This window comes from Homalodisca vitripennis, chromosome 3, assembly GCF_021130785.1.
Source record: "Homalodisca vitripennis isolate AUS2020 chromosome 3, UT_GWSS_2.1, whole genome shotgun sequence".
Classification (NCBI taxonomy): Eukaryota; Metazoa; Arthropoda; class Insecta; order Hemiptera; family Cicadellidae; genus Homalodisca; species Homalodisca vitripennis.
The window spans coordinates 18,180,457-18,206,037 of NC_060209.1; the positions used below are offsets into that span (position 1 = coordinate 18,180,457).

The 25,581-nt window shown below is 30.7% G+C and overlaps 1 protein-coding gene across 1 annotated transcript in view; it reads right to left on the reverse strand.

Annotated features, from left to right (window-relative positions):
- The window catches only part of LOC124358102 (acetylcholine receptor subunit alpha-like 1), a 31,458-nt gene extending 6,882 nt beyond the window's left edge, over positions 1–24,576 (reverse strand). Inside the window, exon 1 of the mRNA XM_046810396.1 lies at positions 24,494–24,576. Coding sequence (XP_046666352.1) covers positions 24,494–24,576 — 83 coding nt within the window. The remainder of the gene's footprint in view (positions 1–24,493) is intronic.
- Between the last annotated feature and the right edge of the window lie 1,005 nt (positions 24,577–25,581).

Below are 25,581 nucleotides of genomic sequence, written 5' to 3' on the forward strand. Positions count from 1 at the left end.
AACTGAAAGATTGATATATACAATTAAAAAATCGTTATATATGCAAACACGCGCGCGCCCGTGTGTGTGTGTGTGTGTGTGTGTGTGTGTGTCAAAATGTTCAATTATTACAGGGTGTACAGAAAATATTATCCTGCACAGGTATAATATTTTCTGAACGATAAACATATAAATCAACAAGATTTGGTACATCAACACTACACCTAAAAATCTACTTTTTGAAGGAACTATCAGTTTTCTGTAATATCATGGGGACGTCCCGCAAGGAGTCAGAAGGAAATGTTGAATAGGAGCGTAGGTCAATATGCACATCATTTTAAAGGGCTCATCTAGCAGAGTTTAATGCCACAAACCGCACTCAAAAAGATTGATTCCAGTATAAAATGGCGGCTGTTCAAAGGTTTTATTTAAAATAGATGTTTACTTACCAAATGTTTTCAGAGTAAATGTTCGAATTGTTCACCTCCGGTTATTTGACAGTTGGAAAGACGCACGTAAAAACTATTACCAGAATTTTGCAGGGGCAACTTGAGGAATCGTCTGACATTCTTGAAGTATTCTTTTGTCTCAGTTAATTTAAATTTTGAGGCTTTGTTTTGTAGTCGTTGTCCTTAAGGCAACCCCAAACAAAAATAGTCTAATGAAGACAGATCTGGTTAACGCGCTGGCCATTCTACAGTCCCCCCGCCTTCCTATCCACCGTTGGCAAAAAACAGTGTTTAAATAGGCTCTTACGTCGATGCCGTAGTGTGGGGGTGCTCCGTCCTGTTGAAACCAGATATTCTGGAAATGTTCTCCAAACATGTTTCGAAATGCTGGTGTAATTTCATTTTCCAGCATATATATAATATATATATATATTTATATGCATATATATGTATTTATATGCATATATATATATATATATATATATATATATATATATATATATATATATATGTATATATATATAGGTATGTATGTGTGTTGTGTGTGTGTGGTGTGTGTGTGTGTGTGTGTGTGTGTGTGTGTGTGTGTGTGTGTGTGTGTGTGTGTGTGTGTGTGTGTGTGTGTGTGTGTGTGTGTACCTATTATATAATGTGTGTGTGTGTGTGTGTTTGTGTTTGTCTGTCCTTTATACTATTTAACCGATCATTATGAAAATTTGTATGTACATGCCGAAGATATACGGAGAAGGTTTATATGCTATGCCCATTGACGTAAATCGCCACCAGGCAGCACTGCAAAAGATACGTTTTCAAAGTTCCTTGCACTTTATAAATAACTGCTCAATTACAAGAGCTGTTTACGTTATATTAATAAGAGAAAAACCCCCACCCCCCCCCCCCCCCACCCCCCCCCCCCCCCACCCCCCCCCCCCCCCACCCCCCCCCCCCCCCACCCCCCCCCCCCCCCACCCCCCCCCCCCCCAAAACGACTGACACAGGCATTATAAATGGAGACCCAGTAATCATCACCAAGCATTCCTATTGTTTATTATACTGTAATGAACTGCTTGAGGTTTTTTACTCAAAAGAAATCATATCTAGGATGAATACCCACAATGGTTAATGAGTTTTTCAATAAGGTTTTAAATTTTAGAGTTGTGTTATCAGCAAAATACACATTTTATTATTAAAATGCTTATAGTACTGTGAAAATATTGAAGGTTTGGGATATATTTTGTATACACGTCTATTAGCTAAATTATTTGTTACTTAAAAAAAGCTTTCGATTCGCTTGTGTTTAAAAAGAATGGCTTCGAGTTAATTTTGGGATAAGCAATCCAAATTGCTAAGAGAATCAGTTAACAGTGGTCATGAAACAAGCACTAAACTTAAAATATTTGTAGTTACACGTAGAGGAGAAGGTACATCAAGGAAAAGGACATACACTCATCGAAAGTTTGTTTATGTATATCTGCCTCAACAGTAAGGAAAAGGGTCAGGCGGCCTTTTCAACCTCAAACACGAACAAGTTTGTTACATGGGTTGACAACACTTTCTGGCACATTCGGTGAGTTAATAGTAATGTTGTTGATGATACTATTACACGTTATTTATTCAGTCCATGATATTGTGTATGATATTCTGCATCATTTATTGTATATTAGTAATTATAAGGTATATTTATATATTATGCGCCCCAGAGAGTGGCATTCCTGGCTTGTATTATTTTATAAATTGTTTATTGTGAAACTGAACTCACAACAAGTTGATATTATTACTTTGAATTTTAATTTTACATGCAGCAAACCACATTACTTTCAGCGTGGTTAGCTTATTCTTAAAGAAACTTTATGTATAATTTTTATGTAATTTAGAAATATTTATAAGGAAGAATAAAATCGATTATTTTCATTAGTTTCAAATACACAGGGAAGGAGTAACACGATCACAGTTGACGAAAGTTTAAAGTCACGCTTAACAGTGTTGAAGGTAGGGTGTTAAAACGGATACGTAACCTGTAAAAAACAATCACATATTAAACGCAGCAAAGCTAGGGATTGTCTAAGCCACACGACCATCTTTAAAAAAAATAATCAATCAGTTACATTATTTTGAGAGACCGAAGGGAAAACTTTGCCAATTGTGCAAGGTTTCAAAACTAGCAATTTTAGCTAACTCCAGCGTGACTGAAGTGGTTCGGAATGGACGCTACCGGCTATTGATTTCCTGTCTACGGAGGGTCAAATAATATTTTTCCGTTAACCAGAGTCAAGATAAGATACAGTACCAGAATCATACTAAAATCATCTCTCTTGTATTTCATCCAGCCCTAATCGTAAGCTCATTGTTAATCACATGTAACCCTGATCGACACATGTAACTCAAATATTAACCTTAGTAGTAAAATTTATAATTTTACATAATTTCAGAACAGGCAGGAGGGTGCACCGTTTTATATCTAGGGCTAGCAAGAACCCTCTGGACACTTAGAACGCCCCACTAATTCCATCAGTCCATAAAACCCACAGTAGTAGAAAATAGGTATAGATCCTATCCTTGCACTCCATATAATCTAATACATTTGAAGGTAGTAGTATCTGTCCACAAGGTTTGGCTAGATATAAGTGGACATATCGGTTTTTGCTACACAGCCAAAAGTAGGTTCAACTGCAAAGTAACAAACTAGTCCAGAAGTGGAGGTTGGAAATTTACTGTAGCTGGTGAAACTGGGGTGTTTCTATATTGAAAATTTTATGTTTAATATTTTAAAATTCCGAAGTAATATCCGCGATTATATCATATCATATCACTTTTATATATAGTATATATATATATATATATATATTATATATATATAAATATATATATATATATATATATATATATATTATTATTATAGAAATGAAATATAACTATTATGAGAGTGGCAACCAACATAGAGTGTCCACGTTGTTTAACAAAGTGCATGTATAATGCAAGGCAAGTAATATTATGCTACAGTTTGTGTTTATCTTTTATGTTTGGCACAAGAGGGGTATATTCCATAACATTGTTTTGACTATGTGTAATAATAGTGCCAACCTTTTCTATGATGTATTTTTTTAAATTTAGTTGTTTGTGTGTGAATAACATTGCATGTTTCATTACAACAAATTACAAAAAGGTAATTTGTTATACTTGTTTAAAATAAAATGTTTTATTTTGTTTATTTATACTATGCTGTCGTTTTAGTTGAATGATTTACACAGTTTTTTTATGTTTTATGTGACCAAGAACTCTTTTCAATAATAACTTTTTTTTCAAAACAATGTATTAAACTCAGAACTGCTTCTAAACAACAACTGATTGATTTCTAATAAACACTAATTATAAGAACATTCGAAATTAATTCCATTAATAAACTTTAGTAATAAAGATATATATATGTTATTATAGATTAGCCCTAGCAATGAAGCCAAGATGAATCTCTTATACAGACATTTAGCCTTTTTAAAGAATTCATAGCAGATACTATTCCTGATTAACATAAACATTGTAGCACATAATTTTTTTCTCTTTAAATTTAGTTTTTGAAACATTAAATTTAATTTAAAAATTTGTTTACTACATGCTTTCTTGAAAATAATAAGAACTAGGAAAAGTTTATTACCGAAAATGGTAACTTTGACCGAATTTTTACAGTAAAAAAAAGCTTGTAACAAAATTCCAATTAGCCAAAATATGTAAAATATTATGCAACATTTTTAATACGTGCTTGGAGTTTCTCTAGAAATTAAATAGGAATTTCCATGCTTCACCCACAGCAAGTGTTAAAGCTGCGTATGAACATAAAGATAACACTGGGGTGGAGAGAAAATGTTTATATTTAAGAAATAAATAGTTTTAGTTTTTTCGTCAGGCTAAATAATAGTTCCGTAGCTTTCAAAAGTTTAAGGATACTAAAAGCGACCATTTTAAAATTAAGATGCTCTAAGAATGTAATTTATTCTCCCTAAATATGGTGATAAATTCCATCAAACTGTTGTTTGTTAATTTATTTGTGTTGATGAATGATTTTAAACTCTACTACTAGTATATCTAATCAAGTTGGGAAGATAGCTGTTTGAAGTTGTAAGATATCTTCTATGTGTATAAGAAGGGACACGTGATTTTCCTATACAAATAAAGGGGGAAGGAAAAGTTCCATCTAGCTTTCATTATTTTACGGAAAAATATAGCTTACATTATTGTGTCTCGAATATTCATAAGAATATATTTTACGAAAATTGCGTTCTCTGAGGATGCAGCGAAAATGGAATATGAAGCACTCCTAATAATTGACTTGTTACAGATCCTTTGTAAGCAAAACTGAATGTTCTCTGATAACAAAGCGATCCATATTCGCTTTTGAGATAAAAATCTACAGATGTACTTGTTGTCCTTAAATATCTATTTAAATTCAAACTCAAGCAATATACCTAACCAATTGGACATAATCATCTCAATTGAAATTATTCTACATTTAAAATTAAATTACTTTTAAATGACTACAAGTCATGAATTCAATGCATATGCCCGGACTCGGTTGTGAAACTTCCCGTTTCCATAGTCTTACCCGCTGCAGGTTTGATATCATGGTACTCCACATCTCAAAGTATAGACCCACAGTAAAGGTGTTGAATAACATTTTGTGTACGGTACTTAAACTAATTTCTTTTAATGTAAATCAAACTCTCTTGCCATGTAAACACGATTGAGAGATTTTCATGTTATTGTGGTTCTCCACTCATGTAAATGTCACTAGAAGTTTGATAACTCTGGAGTATTTTAAAGTTGGTTTATTTTAAAGTGGTTGCACAGCGCTTTAACGTCTAGGGTGTTTTAACAACTAGCTCCAACAAGTGATTTAATATTAAACTCAAATATTACACGCTTACATACATATTTATTCCGCCTGACAGGAAGGAATATAAACAAAACTGTTGATAAGGTTATGTTAGATAATGGCACTGTTGTGACTGATGTGAGAGCTGTAGCCGAGATTATAAATAAACACTTTATCGCATCAGCTGATTATCGCGGTCAAGGTCAGACAACAGCTGTGCCTAGCGACATTCCACCTACATCTCGAGCCTATCGGTATTCATTCTTTATGACACCTGCAACTGAAGACGAGGTTTATGTCTGTTATAAAACACTTGAAAAAACAAACGTTCAACTGGACACGAACTCATTTTCTGTTGAACTTATCCAAGAATATTGCTGAATATATTGTCCCCGTTTAACAAACCTAATTAAATTTAAGTTTGTACACTGGGTATATTTCCTACAAAATTGAAAACAAGTATTGTCGTTCCCTTATTCAAAAAAGAAAAATCTATTTAAACTGGATAACCTCAGGCCTATCAGTCTTCTTTCTGTATTTTCGAAGATCATTGAAAAAATAGTTAATGTTAGACTGTTAAATTAACTAAATAGAAATATTGTTTTAAATACCAATCAATATGGATTCATTAAAGGGTAAATCCACTGAAGACGCTCTTATTAACGTAACAAACAGAATTTACAGTAGCCTAAATTGAAAACAAAAAAGTGACTGGTTTGTTCATTGATTTTTCGAAAGGCGTTCGATTCTGTTAATCCACAACGTGCTAATAAATAAACTGGAATCAATTGGCATTAGAGGCGTTCCCCTGAACTGGTTTAAGAGTTTCCTTACGAATAGATACCAACAGGTGAGAGTTACAAATAATTTAAGTCCACCTTTGCTTATTAAGACAGGTGTCCCTCAAGGCTCTGTAATGTCTTGCAACGTTTATTCTTAGTTTTTATAAACGACCTTCTTGAACAGCCCTTTGCTGGGTGCGGTTAATGCGTTTGCAGACGATATCGCACTTTTCTATTCAGACGAAGACTCACAATCCCTGTACCGTAAAATAAATCACGATTTAGGATTTATTACAGAACTGGTGTAACTCTAATTTTATGATAATTAACGTAAAAAAACGAAACGAAGTACATAAAATTTTGGCTATAGAGATTTTGCTTTTCAATATCCGATTACATACCACACTCTTAATTGCACTAAGGTTAACTGTGACTGTTTGAATATTGAGAGGGTTAGATAATTTTAATTACTTAGGATTAATTTTGGATGACAAATTAAACTGGAGCGAACATACTCTTAATCTTCATCGAAAAAATTTCGCATACGCTAAGAACTTTCTACTTTTTGAGACGCCTATGTGATCCAAATTTATTACGAACACTCTACTTTTCTTTAATTCAATCTAGGTTGCAATACGGGTTAATTTGTTGGGGAGGTTCGTATAAAACATTAATGGATAGGTTAAGAGTTTTTCAAAATCATATAATACGTATAATTTTAAATAAAAAACCACGGGACAGTTCTTTTCCATTATATTGCCAACTACAAAATCTTACCTATACAACACTTTTTATGTGTTTAAGGTTCTAAAAATTATTCCTACCTGAGAAGTGGAAATGACGGAACACATTCTTTGAGGTATGACACAAGAAATGTAAGTCGTAAAATCTTTAGAATTCCTAAAGTCAACAAAGAATTTTTTAGACAGTGTTTCCTCTATTCTGGACAAAAATTTTTTAACATTTTACCTACAGAAATAAAAGAACATAAACAATTTAAAAATTATTTCCTCGTAAGTTAAAACAATGGCTTTTTTGAAAACAACAATACAATTTTGTTTAATTTTTGTACTAAAGTAAATGCTCCCTGTTGTGTTGTACGAATCCTCTTATCTATTTTTTGAAAGTTAAAAAGTTTAATCTTTTTGTTTCTTTGGTTAGTTTTATTTACTATTTTTGTTCTTATTTTGTGTATGTCGGCTACTTGATCCTACTCGTTTTACCTTTTTTATTTTATGTTGTTGTGATACTATTACGTTTTTATTCTGTCAGTGATATTGTGTATGATATTCTGCATCTTGTATTGTATAGTATTATAGGTATTTATATTAGGCGCCCAAGAGAGTGGCATTCTGGCTGTTTTTTATTAAATTGTTTATTGTGAACTGAACACACAACAAGTTGTATTATTACTTTGAATTTAATTTACATGCAGCTAACCACATTACTGGCAGCGTGGTTAGCTTATTCTTAAGAAACTTATGTATATTTTTGTATTTTGAAATTTTATGGAAGAATAAATCATTATTTCATTATTTCATTATTTTTTTATTTTTTAATGCGGGGCTGTGAAGCTGTATCGTTTATTTCACACTTCAGAGAACAAGCAACTTTTTTCTTAGTATTCGTAGGTTGTGATGTTTGGTGCAAAACAACAAATCTTATATTATTTTATATACCCGAGTATATTTCACAGTATATTCACATTCGTTATAAGTGAAGACTGGGCTATTCATTTCCACGTATATATATATTTTCTGATTTCAATATGAATTATTAAATCTTATCAGAACTAGTTTCAAATGTTTAGAAACAATTGTTAATCTGTTTTAATTGGAAAACGAGATGGTAGGAAAGGGATTATAGGAAGTAATGGTTTTTATAATGTCATAATCAATTTAATACGGTCGTAATTAAATGTTATTGTCATAATATATAATATAGGTTGGTATGAATTTGTATACAATGGAAATAAATATACCTATCTATGCTATTATATAAAAAACTTATGATGTCTGGTGTGTGTATTTGTTTGGTTTCAATTACGTAAAAGGTAACCGAACCGATTGTACTGTCATTTTTCTCGGACATTCTTAGGTTTCTTTGGTTAACATATAGGCCTTTTTATTTATTAAATTCCCTCCATGTTTAAGCCCTACTGGTGAATAAATCTGCAAAAAATTCCATCTTGGTTTGCAAAGATGCATTATAGCAAATCAATATTCTTAACTGCGGTATGTTTTAAACGTATATGTGCTCGTCTGATTCGATTGAATCATACTTTAAATACCAATGTCGTGTTTTATATTTACTGCAATAAAAAAATCTGTCAATTCTGATTATTTATGGCCAAGTATCTACATATTTTTTTGATAGTATGCGGTTAACTAAAATTGGGTGGATCGTTTAGATATACTGCTATAGTTAGGACTTAAACTTAAGAAGAAAGTTAAGCAGAATAGGTAGGCACTCTGGCTGGAGGGCTGGGAAGCTCTTCTATTTTTGATGGCAGTTTCTGTGCCACAAACACAATGACTGGTAGGTTGCGCAGGCGTGTCATTTCTCTACCGAGCTAACTAGGAGGCAGTGGTGGAGTCACACATCCGAGTGGACGTGTCTTCTCGTCTACGCCAGGACGGCAGAGACGTTACTACGTAACTAACAGAGTTTTGGAAACTAAAACAAACTAAAAATATATAGTTGGGTAAAATTACGTTATATATCGCCTACTTAGATAATAAGTGTAGGTAATCTTTTTATAAAATTGTTAAAAATATTCTTAAAATTAAAAGTAAATATCTTCAAAATTTGTAATGTATTAACATTCATAACAATGCTGTTACAGTATTCTACTGTCCACATTTATATATCATAACAAAACTTGGGCTTAATATACAAACATATAGTAGTCTGCGTCTTTTGCAACATCATACTACTTTAGGTCTTTTAATTTTTTCCTTGAAAAATTTACAATTTTAATTAATTAAAAAACCTATTCGTAAATGAATATCCAGTATTTTGATTTGTATTCCAAGGGTTATTTTTATTGTATTGCTACAAAATAATATTATTTTATAATTTCTTTATAAACTAATTATGGAACTGTCAAGCGCTGTAATGCAATAACAACTTTAAGTTAGAATTATAAATATAAACAAAATGAATATTTTGAGTTTATGGAAAGGGCGCATCTGTTATTTTTGTATTATTATGTTGAATTTTGATTTAATATTCTTTGATCTGGTCTTGAACCTTGACGGATTCTTGTATATATTACATTGTAGTATATTGTATTTTTGATGGATCTTTATTTGTTTAATGTAAATGAGTTTATAACAAAAACAATTTAATGACTAAAGAGTGGAAGAATTTAGAGGTATTACACCAAAATATTCGCAGTATGAGGAGTAATTTTGATAGCTTCTTGGCTGAAATGGATGGTAGAGGTTTGCATTCCGAAATAATAGTATTGTCAGAAATTTGGATTGACGAAAATGAAATAAATTTTTACAATATTCGTAATTACACAAGTTACATAAAACCTAACGGAGATCATAGAGCTGGAGGTATTGCAATATTTATTAAGTCGGGTATTGAAGTCAATAGTTTTGATATTGTTAATATTATGTCAGCTGATATGCTAAAATTAGAATTTAAATTTAACTCTCAATATTTCTGTTTAATTGCAATTTATAGACTGCACAGTTTTAGTAAGGAATTATTTTTGAACGAAATTAACACATATTTTGTGGACAACCATAACTTCAATAATAAGAGGAATGTTTTTTTTTATTGGTGACGTAAATCTTAATTTACTTATTAATGACAGAACTGTTGATAAATACAATAATTTTCTTTCCTCAAATGGATTCGAATGTTTAATAAAAGAACCAACTAGAATTACAGCTGAATCGATTTCCTGCATTGATCACGTTTTTACAAAGATAACAAACAAATATATGACGGAGGCGGAAGTGATGGTTGTTGACACAAACATAACGGACCACCGGATGGTTGTCTTGAGTGTACGAGTGTGCGCTAAACCGGACGGACAGACAGATAGACACAACACCTGCGAGCTCTGACCCTTCTTATCGTATTGATTACGTCAAACTGAAAACAACTCTAGATAGCGTAGATTGGAAAGATGTCTACAGTGACACAAACCCGTCCTCTGCATTTTATACTTTTCACAGTAAGCTTCTGTCAGTCATTTCTGAATGTTAAAGTTGAAAAACGCAATGCTAGGGAAAGCTTAGTTAAAATTAAACCGTGGATGAATAATTATATATGTGCGAAAATAAAATTTAAAAACAAGTTTTTTGAGAAAGTTAAAAATCACCCGAACAATGATAAATTAATTAATTATTTAAAAAAAATATATGGAATAAACTTCAGATTGAAATAAAAAATTTAAAAAATTCATACTATGAGAATGCTTTTAAAATCTGTAACGGTGACTCAAAAAGAACCTGGCAAGTATTAAATGAAGTGACAGGTCAAAAAGTAAAAAATAAATCAATAAAGAGTCTGAACATAAATGGTAATGAAGTTAAGGATACTAAAACTATTTGTCATGAGTTTAATAATTTTTTTCTTATCTATTGTGAATACATTGGATATTACGAAGACAAAACCTAGTAATCTGAATTCATGTTATTTTAAGAATTGCTTTAAGATAAAAACACTCAGTTAACTCCATGTTTTGTTGATCCAGTACTTGCTGAAGATTTGATTAGAGTAATTAATTCACTAAAGAGTGGAAACTTCACCTGGGATTGATAATATTAGTTCTGGTATGCTAAAACAAATTTATCCTAAGATCTCAGATGTTTTGTTGTATTTAGTTAATTTAAGTTTTGAAAAGGGAATTTTTCCGGATATGTTTAAAGACTGCAGTGGTGATACCCTTGCATAAAAATAACTCTGTTAAAGATTGCAATAACTATAGACCGATATCTCTTCTTTCTATTTTCGCAAAAAATATTAGAAAAATTAATGAAAAAGAAACTAGTCACATTTCTTGAAAGAAACAAGTTTTTTAGTGAAAATCAGTTTGGATTTAGGGAAGGGTTGAGTACAGAGGTAGCATTAAAACGTTTCATGGATTTAGTTTATGAGTCCTTAAATTCCGGAAAAAAAGTTAGTGGAATTTTCTTAGATATAAAAAAGGCATTTGACACAGTAGATCACAAAATTCTTTTGGAAAAGTTATATATGAGCGGGGTTAGAGGAAATGCTTATTCCTGGTTTGGAAGTTATTTATCAAAAAGGAGTCAATGTGTGAAAATTAAACAACGTTTTTAGTGAAATTGGTTACATCAGTAGTGGAGTACCCCAAGGGTCAGTTTTGGGAGCAATTCTTTTTTTAATTTACATTAATGATCTTTGTAATGCAAAATTAAATGGAAAATTAAACATCTTTTGCGGACGACACAGCTTTGTGTTACGTAAAAAAATAGTTGGACTGAAATAGAGCAAGCCATGAATTCTGACTTGAACGCTATTCAATGGTGGTTTACAAGCAATTGTATGCTTTTAAGTCCGGAAAAAACAAAATACATAAATTTCAATTTAAGAAGTGAGCAAGAATTTGATAATGAAATTATATATAAATGTATGGACTGTTTGCTTAAAAATACCCATTGCAATAATAGATGTGCAATTGTGTCACAGACTTATAGTTTGAAATATTTGGGAGTAATTTTAGACAGGGAGGTAAACTGGAAGAAACACATTGAAAGTTTAAAGAAAAAGTTATACAGTACACTAAGATGTTTCTATTTTTTGAAAAACATGTGCACGGAAGATGTCTTAAGAATGTTGTATTTTTCATTAGTAAACAGTAGACTGGAATATGGTATTTTCTGTTGGGGGTGGGACTTTTGACAACAGTTTGAAACCACTTTTTACACAGCAAAAGAAAATTATTAAATTAATTAAACGAAAAAGTAAATTTGAACCATCTTGGCCTTTATTTGTAGATTTAAGAATTCTCCCTTTAAAATATATGTTTGTATATAAAGTATTAACAATTTTTTTCGTGAAAAGTGGGAATTTGAATGAATTAAATAATTGTTACAAAGATAAATTGAGGTATAAAGAACGTTTGGAAGTACCCAAGCCAAATTTGACACTTTTTACAAAAAAGTTATTGTTTTATGGGTCCTAGAATTTTCAATATTATTCCGAAAAGCATTGCAAATTGTACAAATGCTAAGTTGTTTGCAAAAAAATTGAAGTTTTGGCTTTTAAAAAAAGATAATATTGATCACCTTATTAATATACAAGTTTAATTTGTTTGAATCTATATCGTAAAGAAACAAACATTATTCTAAGCGGCTAGGTTTGATGATGTTATATTGCCACAATTGCATTTATTTAGTGGGACTTTATGTAGTTAAAATAAAATATAAAAATCTTTGTAGCGCAAATTGTTTAATCTTGGAGAAGGAACCTCTACACAGGCTTTGCCTTAGAGGCCCTATGTTTTTTGAAAGTAAATATATATTGGATATATACTAGAATATGTGTGCTGCATTTAAACTTATATTTTTATTTTATTATATATATTATATATAGTATATCTATTCTTTTAATAATTATGATAATTTGTGATTTGTATAGTTTAATCGCAGTCATTAATTTAAGACTATATGTGAATTAATATTATTACCATCTTTTTTGATAATTTTGCACCAGATTATTTTAGTTGTGATGGATTGTAATTACTTTCGAAAAATAAATATATTCTATTCTATTCTAATAACCTTGATCATACCAAATTTTCCAAAAATTTTCTCATAACCCAAATTCACCTTTTCACGTTTAACCTGAAATTGTACATTTCATAGGGATATTCACTTTTCTTTCCCTACTATTTTAAAGTCAAGTGAACACATTCAATGCATACCTGAACTCGAATCACTGAATTTTTTATTCTAATGCACTGTTTTGACGGAGTGCACAAAAATATTTAATATCAAATACTGATATGTTGGAACTTAGTACACTTTAACTTCACTAGCGCACCTTTTTGGAATAAAAACCCCAAACTAGCTTTTTCCTTTCTCCTTTCTACGACCATATAATCGTCTTGAATAGCTAAGACCTAAGTAACATTCAATACATTATAATTAATTTGCATACGTTATGTACATGTACATATATTTTTGTAAAAATATATATGTACTATATTTTGAGTTATTAGTAAATTTAAAATTTAAATTAGGCAAATACTCATACCCAAAACATTTTATTGTATATATTTATCGAGCTATTCATGTTTATAAATACTTATTATAAATCAGAATACATATGCGAAAAGCCTCCATTAGTATTGAATATTAAACACATAAAAATTAAATACCTCTAAAATTAATTTAATTTCTTAAACTCTGAAATTCTAATTCAGATAAATAATACATGAAATCTTTACAACTGGATTTGTTTTAAAAGTCTTTAGGCTAAGACTAACTTGCTTGAAACTTTATTCCATTTCTTAGACAACAGCAATCGAATTGTTTTGAGCTACCCTGATCTCAGCCGCCGGTTGTTAAATCAAATTATTCCCAGGCAGCCGATTCCTTTGTAGAGAAGGGATGTGGAATGATTAGGTGGTTCATAACACACTACATACTTAAATGGATTATTTCAGTATTACTTTGATTCACTGATCATGTTTCAGGATTAGTGGTTCATAATACACTATATGCTTTCATAGATTATTTCAGTATTACTTTAATTCACTGATCATGTTTCAGGATTAGTGTTTCATATCACACTATATGCTTTCATAGATTATTTCAGCATTAGTTTGATTCACAGATCATGTTTCAGGATTAGTGGTTTCATATCACACTACATACGTTCAAAGATTATTTCAGTATTACTTTGATTCATAGATCATGTTTCAGGTTTAGTGGTTCATATCACACTTCGTACTTTCATAGATTATTTCAGCATTACTTTGATTCACAGATCATGTTTCAGGATTAGTGATTCATATCACACTATATACTTTTATAGATTATTTCAGTATTACTTTGATTCACTGACCATGTTTCAGGGTTAAACTTTCTTGAAAAATAAACATCTACCATCAAGTAACGTTTTCATGTCTAATATACTTGACCTACTAAAGGTATAAAAATACGAAACTTCCTAAAACAAATTTGCTAAACAATAAATAAACTCAATATTCCTCCATCCATGATCTATTGTGATAATATATTTTAAAAATTTTTGAAATTTAAATGACACTTTTAAATATTGTAAAGTCTATTGATGCTACGTAACATTTTTTGTAAAATGAATTTTTGTAAAGGAGTGATTTATATTTCATTAGTCAGTTATTTCAAATATATTTCTTTACATGAAGCTAAGCAATAAAACTTGCGTTGAATTGGTTATCCACTGATCTACGGTAAATGTGCTCCTACAAAAACTTAGAAACGCAATTAGAGAAGCACGTAAACGTCTGGGCGGATGTCGTCTCTTGATCTATTCCACTTGTTATATGCAATCACTAAGCTTGGCATTCTTAGTAATTTCAAATTTTTTTTCGAAATTTAAGATTCGATTAGTTTTTATACCAAATATATTTATATCATTTCATGGGCAAATGTTTAATTAATAATGTAAATAATAATATATTTTAATCCGTGGAGTGCCAATTGATTTTTTTATGCAGTGAATTTACAACAAATCAAAATCTAAAATCATCCATTCTTTAGGGAAACTGTTGTTTTGTATGAGAAGTACGTGTACAGTGACATGCACGAAAATATTATTCTGTTATATGTAACATCTTTTAGAATTTGTATCAATAAACATTTTGTTATAGTTTTCCAAAGATTTGTTGCTTTTAGTATATTTGGTGGTAGTTATTGCACATTTTTTGGCTTTGTGCTTTTTGCATTAGAATTGTGCAATGAATCTTGTGTAGTAATTTTTAAAGTCTTATATGTATATAAAACTTTATTATAGCTTTGAAATGTTGTATTTTTTAGGTTTTTCATTTAAAACACGAAGAAGTATGTAATGGCTTTACTTAAAATACTATAAATCCAAATAATATTACGGTGTTTTACATTACACTTTATTTTTTCTTTGATGTAGAAGTAAATTCAAACAAATAAAACCCGAACGGTTTAACTATTATCTTGTAGACCCTTTTCACAGGCAAGCTAACAACGGCCGTTTTTTTTTTCACTATGCGCTATATAACCGCACCCTTCTCTTACAGTAGGCAAGAAACTACATAATTTGTTTAAACTGTGAACTATTCAATAAGAATTCTATGATGATATATGAAAAGTACATTTTAAATGTTTTAAAACACAATTTCAATATTGTAGACATCCGAATGGTAGTTGACGTACGAATAAAAACTAGGCGTTTCTTATGTTGGAGTGCATAGTGTGTTACTTGAAACTGCACAGGAGTCATAAAGTATTTAAAACAAAACTCTCTACACTATCTACATTTTCCAGTACAATAAGGAGGTTACTGAACGTACCTTTGTAGGGAGAACGAGGTTCGAAACCAGGGTAACGGGCATTCCAACAATTATACCAGAGCAAAATGCAACGAATGCAAATTTTATTTTATACTCTGCAAAATCGGAATACAGTTAAAACCGTAGTTTCAGTATAAACAAATTACTAATGCCTTACAAAAATGATTTAGGTAACATTAAAATATATAATGCAAGTTTGTCTTGCTGCAATCTCTAGTATGTCAGTACTGCTAAAATATAATTTCATTAAGACTTTTCATAACTTTAGTTGTGTTGTCACTAAATACGCTATTGGTTTGCTTTTTCACGGTAAACACTTATTCTTTTAAGGCAACATAGGTAACAGATTGTGAATAAATGACACCATTACAAGATGAAATAAAATTTACTTACTGGTACTACTACCAGAAAAGTTACTATTTAAACAATAAATACGGTTGGGAAAAGCTAAGTTCAGACGTAAAATAAATTGAATACCAGATTTAGCCTAAACCATAATCAGGAAGAGAGGTGCAAGCATTGTATTAACTTTGACAACACGTGAGTAATATTCATTATCACCTTTTAGCGCATTCAAAGGAAATTTTAATGAAAAATATGGACTCTGGAGGTATAGCGACAATGCAAGTTTCCATGCACTCCCAATAATTGACTCGTCAAAGTTCCTTTGTGAGCAAAAATGAGCGCTCATCTGCTGACAGGCGTCATGTTCACTTTTGAGATGTAAATCACCTGTCGTGTGTGTTCTTCCTTACTAGAAGCTTTGTACGAATCAATTGGTAAACTTTGTCAAATACTACACGGTACCCTCAGATTAGCAAGCAATTTTCGAAATAAAAGTCTTTATACCACTAATTATTAGCACTGTAATATAATAGACATAAAGCATAAATCAGGTGGATATTAATTATTTGTTCAGGGCGAATAGTATCAGAGATTAACCTTTTCCTTATATCAGGTTTAGTACGTTTGGGAGCATATCTGGTTTTAAAACAGTATTTCTAAAGACTCAGCTGGCCTTATTACGAAGATCGATGAAATATAAATACATAGGTATTTAAAACCTACTTCGATCAAAAAGAACTTTTTTTAGTATACTTCTGGTCTGACATATTTCCAGTAATATAGTATAGTTTCTCTTGTTTTCCTGAAAACTAAATAAACGTTCATACGTACGACTGAGAAACATACTTACTACTACTCTAGGAATAATAGATCGTTAAGGCACGTTATTGTTCATTTCACAGTTTTACGCCACTGTTATAATTCACCATATTGCAATGTGGCAAGGGAGCTCAAGGAACCCCAGCGGTTAGGAGTACCGGACGTGTAAATATTAACAGGTTCTATTATATAACAGTGTTTAAATATTAGTTACAATGCATTAGATGTATTAAATCTCTCACCGGCACAAAATGAAGTAAAATGACATATTAATTTGATTAGCTATAAGCTTTACACCACCTGATAAAGCACTCTATACTTAACATATTAAATTTAACCGTAACCAGAAATTTCAGCCAATATTTCAAACTTACCTGAGTGTCAAAAACTGTTTTTGTATCAGTTAAATTTGGATCAAGAAACATAAATAATAAAATTTTTCAGAATTCTATAATTTTCCATGTAGTTTTTATAATATTTCTCTTTATATAAAATTATAAAACATCGGATTTCAATGAATATTTTAGAAGCATTAATCTTGCCATTCTCAAGCTTAACGCTTAGCAACATATTTTATGATTACTTTTATTTATAATACATAATAATATTTGTTACTATGGTGAAACACAGTGAATGCTGTTTAATTGTATTTTAGAGACTAAACTGTTTTATAATTATTAATGATGACTTATCTAATTGAAATCAGCAAAGCATTGAAATTGTCCCTTTCCAAATTTACATCCGAATCTTTATAGGCGATGCAAGTGAAGAAATAGTCTCAACCTCTTCGTTTGACAGAGAAACATATTTCCAATATTGGTACTCATGAAATTTATGCATATGGTGCATGCAAAACAAAAAGGCCACTATCTCCTAAATTTTTTCCAATTTTTACCAGAAACATTTAATATTATAAAAAGACTGAGGCAAAAAATGAAACCACATAAACTGAACATGTTTTCTTATAAAAAGTACTTTTAGTAATAATGCATATTTTTCAGTAAAAGGGATTTACAAGCAACTATTTCAACGCTTATTATTGTTATAAATAATTACGTAAATAATTAATTTTAAAATATCCCCTGTGCTATAGGAAATTGAAAGGCAACAATCAGCATTTAAACATATAATGGAAATAGTGTCGAAGCTACAGAATGTTTATTCAATACACAAATGTTTATACTGGGTGGACACAGTAATATTCGTCACTCCTACAATTACATTCATTGTCACTTTTATTGAAAATCCCCCTAAACCTCATCATCGTCTATCTCACACTCTCCTCTATTGCTACAACGATCGGGATTACCTTTCCACTTGAAAATGCCATTACCATGGGCATAGACTACATTTTAGTCGATAAAGACAGAAATAGTGTTACATTTATAATATATTTTATCGTATTCTAATATAACATAAATTACCTGTTTTTTTTTTAACTTTGATATGCGTTTTTTAAATATCAATCTCATATAATAGACAAATTCTGAATTGATTGCTTCACCAATTATTGAAGCCTTTCAAAGTAATTGAATCTAAAGACTAGGGGTGTATTGGAATAGTAGAAATGCAACTTTCATTATTTTTAATGCGCTTTTAGAAACAAAAAAACGTGTAAAAAGCAATACAGTTAAGTTTTCAAGTACGCATTTCAGTATCAATTATGTTGTCTACACCAAAATAGGTGTGTCTTTCAAAGTAATAAACTAATGCAGATATAGAAAATGGAGTTTGAATTTTGAATACGACAATAAATCAAGAGAAACATAAATAGAGAATTAAAGTTTAGAGGGTTGAATTTCCAATGAATACGCCATCCAATTTATCCATGCAACTCATTCCACGAAATATCCCATAACATCTGTGGTGATTTAAACTGTATGAATAACCAGATGTTTATAGTATATCTCGATTTGGCCTTCATAACCTGAACCATTCAGTAATAAAAGCAAAATTCCCTATAAAAAATACACTACTGTAAATTTTATTTTGTGTAGTATCTGCCTATAATGATTAACGTATAAATCTGGACGATAATTGTTAAAATATAAACATGTTTATCTTTTTAAGAAGCATGATAAGGTATGATAAAAACGTAAAAGTTCTTAGGTGATAAATGTTTCATATAATACATAAGCAATAACGTTTCTGAATAATTCTTATACGGTTTAAATTTAAAAATTAACCAATAACTCAGTCACGCACAGTTTTTAATATAATTTTTCTGGTAATTAAACTAAACAGATTTGGGTAAACATTTCACAAAACCTATCCTAAGGCTCATGAACTCTCTAACCGTCATGATTCTGAACTAGTGAGTTTAATAAAACTTACCTTACATAACAGCCGTTTGAAATTCTTATAATGGCGGTAAAAATCTAAATAGCATGTTTGACGCCTATTCTCTAATCATATAATTAAAACTAAGTTGCTAAATTTGTTGCTAAATATTAATATCGAGAACAACTGGAGTAATCTAGCTAATTTCTATTCTTAACATTTATTTAAAACTGAGGAACCATTTATGGAGGGAATAATCAAAAGGTTTCCGGAATATTTTAAAATTGATAATAATATGATATTATATAATATTTTGTTCATAAAAATTCAAAAAGAGCACCAGTTTTGATATATAAAATAAAACACTTACGTTAATAAAAACAAAAATTAATACATAAAAATATTAATATAAACATCTGATTTTTTTATTTATGAAAAAAGGTATCATGCTTGTGGCCTCCTCTAATGCTCTGGAGTGCAACAACTCTGTCAATGATTTCACAAATCACGCAGTGCATGACAGTGCAAGTGCATGACGAGTTTTCACTTCCATTTCTCACCTGTTAAATTTCCTCCATGAAAGTCACAAGGCGTCAAGATACACCACCTTGATAGCAATTGATGGTCAGAATTGATGCCAGAAATGATCCGATCCTGAAACCGTTCACGGAGCAATACAATTGTTTGGCGGTTAGCGAGGCATGACATAATGTTTCATAGGTGAAATCGGAAGTTTATAGGAACATGTTATATTTATTTAGTTTCAGAAAACTAACAATTGACCAAAACAAACTAACCAGGAAAGATTCATAAAGACTATTCATTCTAGACACCATGGTTCAGAAAACTGCAATGTTGAACCATTAAAGGGTTACAATGTGGCAAGACTGGAAAATGAAAATGATTAATCGGTATAAAATTGGGTCGATTTTTGGACACTGTCATTACTGTAGAAATGAATGTTGATGGCCTTTAATTCGAAGCCAGTTCAGTATATATGTATAACTGAACATATTCAAATCTTACACCGGAAAACTACATTCCTCTGATAGATCAGTTAAAAAAAATATTTATTTATAGAAAAAATATATATACATAACAAATGTTGTTACTATGCATTGTTTTGGATGATTCTGAATTTTATTACAAACTAAAAAGATTATTTTATAGGCCACTAAATAAAGATTGTTTATAATCATATGTTACAATATGGAATATCAAACTACTTTTTAAAAACCCTTAAATGTTATATTAAAATATTTTTTAATTTTTTTTTATTTAAATATCAAAAAAACAAGATATTCTGTGTAGTTATGACTGTAGGGATGTCTTTTTGTAGTTTAAAATATGATAATGGAATTTTCAAGTGTTAATATTTGAAAATATTACTGAGTTTTTTTTATTTTTTGAGTTTTGTCGCCTTGTTGGACCAATTGGAGTTTAAGTTTCAATATGATATTATTTCAGCCTGTTCTCTAAACAAATTAATAATATGACGTCAATTAAACAAACATATTTCTTTGCAAATCACAAAAAGTCCAGAAAAGAAATACTTAATGATAGATAAAAAGTCAAACTGTACTATATTGTTAACAAATAAGAAACAAATTAAATACGGAACCTAATTAATGTTCATTTGTGTAGATGTGATCAGATTTGCAGATAACAATCACACAGGTAAGTTACTGAATGGGTATTTTGCGACATGTTTGCCCAATCTGCGGTTTCATTCAAGTAACTATCCAGAACAACGGAATACAATTAGACCACTTTACTCTACTGCCGTTATTGGTTCTGCTAAAGCAGCTTTACATGGACTTGCTACAAGGATGATTAAAACTGTGTATTTCCATAGAATCATAATATTTCTTTCTAAAACAAAGACAGTAAAGCTAAAAAATTTGGTTTTATTGATTATATTATTATATGTTTCAAACGAAACATTATTTTTTAAGAACTGAGTGTACCACTGTACTTTGTTACTGAGAAAAAAAATGTAAGAGTACGCCTCCCCAAATGTTGTCACTGAGTTTTCAAGCACATTTTCATATCTTTAGCTCATTTCATTAGGCAACATTTGTTGATATATCACCTGTTAAAATGTATATTACTGCACTCCGATTGTTAACATATTTACTTACTCTACGATTTTGTCGTTGCCATCGTGGTTCTTATACATCAATTCAAAATTTTCCCTAACGCTCAGCCGAATCCCATATAATTACTTGTCTTTAATACTAAACGAAGATATTATTGTCGTCCTCACTTTTCCGTATATTTTAGTTGAAGTGAAAAAATGGTATTGTTAAACAATAATTATGACAAATTAATTGAGTTACAGTGAATTATTTGTACTTTCCATTCAATAATTTGACCCTCTTACTAAAGAAAACTACAACATTAATTGTGATGATTTTTAACAGAAGCTGTCTTAGAGAGGGCACAGCAACTTTAACTTCTGATTGCCTGCCTATACTTGTAAACAGAAGCAATTATGCACTGTTTCTTCATTTGTGATTCTAAACTAGATTGGGATATGTCATTCCTTTTTATTTCCACCTACTTGTCATTGTTGCCCACACTTACATTGATCTAAGCAAACAACGTTAATAAAATAACTCTACATATTCAACTAAACGAAGTGTTTTTCTACTTTTCCCAAAGCCCTGTACTGCATGTCAAATAACTCGCTAGCTGTAGCACCCCTGAGTACATAACTAACAACCCCTGTGTACTCATTGGCAGATAAGGGTGACAGCTCGGGTTATTATATTTTATGGTTCACATCTCGTCTATGGAACGTGTCCCCGTTTAAGTTGAAATAATTAAGCCATGTCGTTGGCATTACAAACTTTTTATTTTTGGAGTATTGCATATAATGTAGCGGTTTAAAGTAATTTGTGTAAAGTAAAGTATCACCATGGCAGTAATTCCTTATTTCATATTATGAGACAAATTTACAGTAAGAATGGGTTTTAACGTATACTGATCGAATAATTCATTAAATTATTTTCAATCAAATCAAATAAAATTACTGAAATATTTTAACTTGACTATTGAATGCTATCTTTTACCAATTTCAGTTTAACATAGTCTATAGGTTGATAGTTATTCATTTCGAAACATTGATGAAGTATACTTGCACAATAAGAGTTAATGTTTGTAGAAATCCCTACTAGATGCAGAAAATAAACCACCAATAGTACTGGAGTTTAAATGCTTTCTAAAGGAATTGTAAGACTATTCTTTTTAGATATGGCATTGATTGGGTAATACGATTATAGTTTTAAAAACTCTCAACTTACTGAGTTAATCCTCATAAGGTAAGGAAAGAAATATAGTTGAAACAATATGGCGCACCTGCACAATCTCTGACAACAAAAAGTGACACGTATAGCTAAATTAACTATAGAGTAGAACTAGTTTATTTTTTACTATAGCAGATTATTATCCGTGAGGAAGACTTAAAGAAATTTTGCATCAGGTAAGACCTACAATGAAATAAAATAAGATAGTAAGAATCAAATGGGACAACAAAAGAATTTAAGTTAGTAACCATCGAGTGAGGGCTAAAGTGAGAGAATAGAAGATAGTGAACATCAGGTGAAGCCTACAACGAGAGAATATAAGATAGTAACCATCAGGTGAGGACTGCAGTGAGAAAATATAAGATAGTAACCATCAGGTGGAGCTTAAAACGAGAGAATATAAGATAGTAACCATCAGGTGAGGACTGCAGTGAGAAAATATAAGATAGTAACCATCAGGTGAAGCCTACAACGAGAGAATTAAAGATAGTAACCATCAGGTGGAGGTTACAACGAGAGAATGTAATATAGTAACCATCAGGTGGAGCTTACAACGAGAGAATATAAGATAGTAACCATCAGGTGAAGCCTACAACGAGAGAATCTAAGATAGTAACCATCAGGTGGAGGTTACAACGAGAGAATGTAATATAGTAACCATCAGGTGGAGCTTACAACAATAAAATATAAGATAGTAACCATCAGGTGAGGGCTACAGTGAGAAAATATAAGATAGTAAACATCAGGTGAAGCCTAGAACGAGAGAATTTAATATAGTAACCATCAGGTGGAGCTTACAACGAGAGAATATAAGATAGTAACCATCAGGTGAGGGCTACAGTGAGAAAATATAAGATATTAAACATCAGGTGAAGCCTAGAACGAGAGAATGTAATATAGTAACCATCAGGTGGAGCTTACAACGAGAGAATATAAGATAGTAACCATCAGGTGAGGGCTACAGTGAGAAAATATAAGATAGTAAACATCAGGTGAAGCCTATAACGAAATAATCTAAGATAGTAACCATCAGGTGGAGGTTACAACATAAGAATATAAGATAAACAATCAAAAGTAAACATCACAAACTGTATAGTTTCCAAATCTGTAAAAGTTATTAGTGCTGAGGGGGCATTTGAAACTAGAATTGGTTTTTTCATACATAACGATTGAAGGCATTTTGTATATTCGTAAGCATTGTTCTAAGTCACCCATAAAAATAGCTTAATGGTAAATAAATCATACATTATAACTAAAACTCATTTTGACACATTTTATAAAGATTATTTTCTTTATGTGAGTCTGTTCATGTGAGCATATGTTTAGTTCGTCTATGCCCTTGCGAGGTTTTCCATAACATGACGATAACAGATTAGCAACATTTGAACATTATTTTTGTGATTGCTAATAATGGTTTCATTAATTTATTTTCATTATACTTTTAGAAGAACTATGAGATGTGGTACTCTGTCACTTCGTTATGGATATATTATACATTTATTTACAATTACTGTTGATACTGACTTAATTTGTGCCTATTTCCCAATTGAAACACCTTTCAAATCAATCTGTATCTTAAGATATCTAATAAAAAAGAAGGTTTACATTTTTTCCACCATTCTACGTGTTTAGAAATATAGTAAAACACTAAACGTTATGTATTTTAAAAACATTTCTAATTTAAGGGACAAAACAGCGTACCGTTGCATTTAACATCTTTTAGTTTATCCAAATTTTTGAAAAACCTTAATGCAATATTGTTCTAGGATGTTATCCACAGAAGGGCAACAGCCCGTGTGTGGGGAACAGAGGTTATTGTTCTGCGCTAAATTTATTCAACTAAAATATCTGAAATCACAAAGGAATGAATAAAAATTATTAAAAACAGTTTTTATTAATAAAATAATTCATACAAAAAAATATACCTGCAAACGAGCTGATACTAGAGTGGAATAGAGAAATTATAAATCTGAAATTAGAACGTTTAGAATATGATGAAGAATACGAAAGATTGTAAATTTTAAATGTTATGAAAATCAACAACATGGAAAGATTAATGTATTGTTGGTTTAAATAAATATATGGTTACATAAAAAATACGGCAATAAATAATAATATAACTGTACCTGCCCACAAAACACACTCACACACGCACCACACCCTCCATAACCTGCATTCCACAGATTACCACAACGTGCCAGCGTACCACATCACACAATCGTACCGACATCTAATGTATTACTAAAACATAACAGAAATTCAATACATCATGAGTACAGCATACCTAGGTGTATATTGAGGAAAACTTCGACGAAACCCATCTCTCCCAGCATCTGCTAACCATTTATTGATTCCTTTTATTATTTTACATTATTGAAACGTTTTGGGTTTTTTATATAATTTTTTAATGTTGAGAAAAGTACTATTTGGCTTTAGAGCTATTTTTATAAGGTTATTTGAAAACACTCACAACATTCTTAAACACCATACTGTTTTGATTTACAAAACCATGATATTCAGTTTTTAACTTATCTGTGTTAGGTATTGTACGCAGAAAACAAGATATAAAAGTAAATTTAAAAAAGTTTTCTCCGCATGTATGTACACTGTTCCTCCACTTCAAAATTTTTATGAAAAAATAAGACTCAAGTACTTATACTTACTTACACTATCAATAAATTCACACAATAAAACACCCATCCATGAAAGTATAAACACTTAATCAGTTAGTTAATATTCGACAAAAAAAACTTTTACTGGTATGAGTATAACAAGAACGGTCAGTATATTTCAATACAGTGACAGTTACGTGTACCTTATAATAACAGAGTAAGTAGTGACGTCTGCAGATCAGTTGGATATGCCAAACTTCTTTAATCAATGGATAAATAAATTATCAATAGTTCATGTACGCAATCCTAAAAATTGACAATGCTACAGTTAATAATAACATTCTGTTCATTTTTTGCAATTAAATCAACAAAGGGCCTTGATGCTGGGGGCTCAGGGGGTATAGCGGTTGGCGGCTTTGGAATGTGTTACTTAAGGCAACTGAATGCAAGTTGAATGAATGCATGCATGTATGTCTTATTATAGTTTTGTAAATATTTATAAAGTTACATTAATTATAGATGTTGTTTTTTATTATTTTAAAGCTAAGATTCTTTTAATGTATAAGGTAAATAAATAGATTTATTTTTAGTTATACATGTATATGTATGTTAGTTTAAATTTT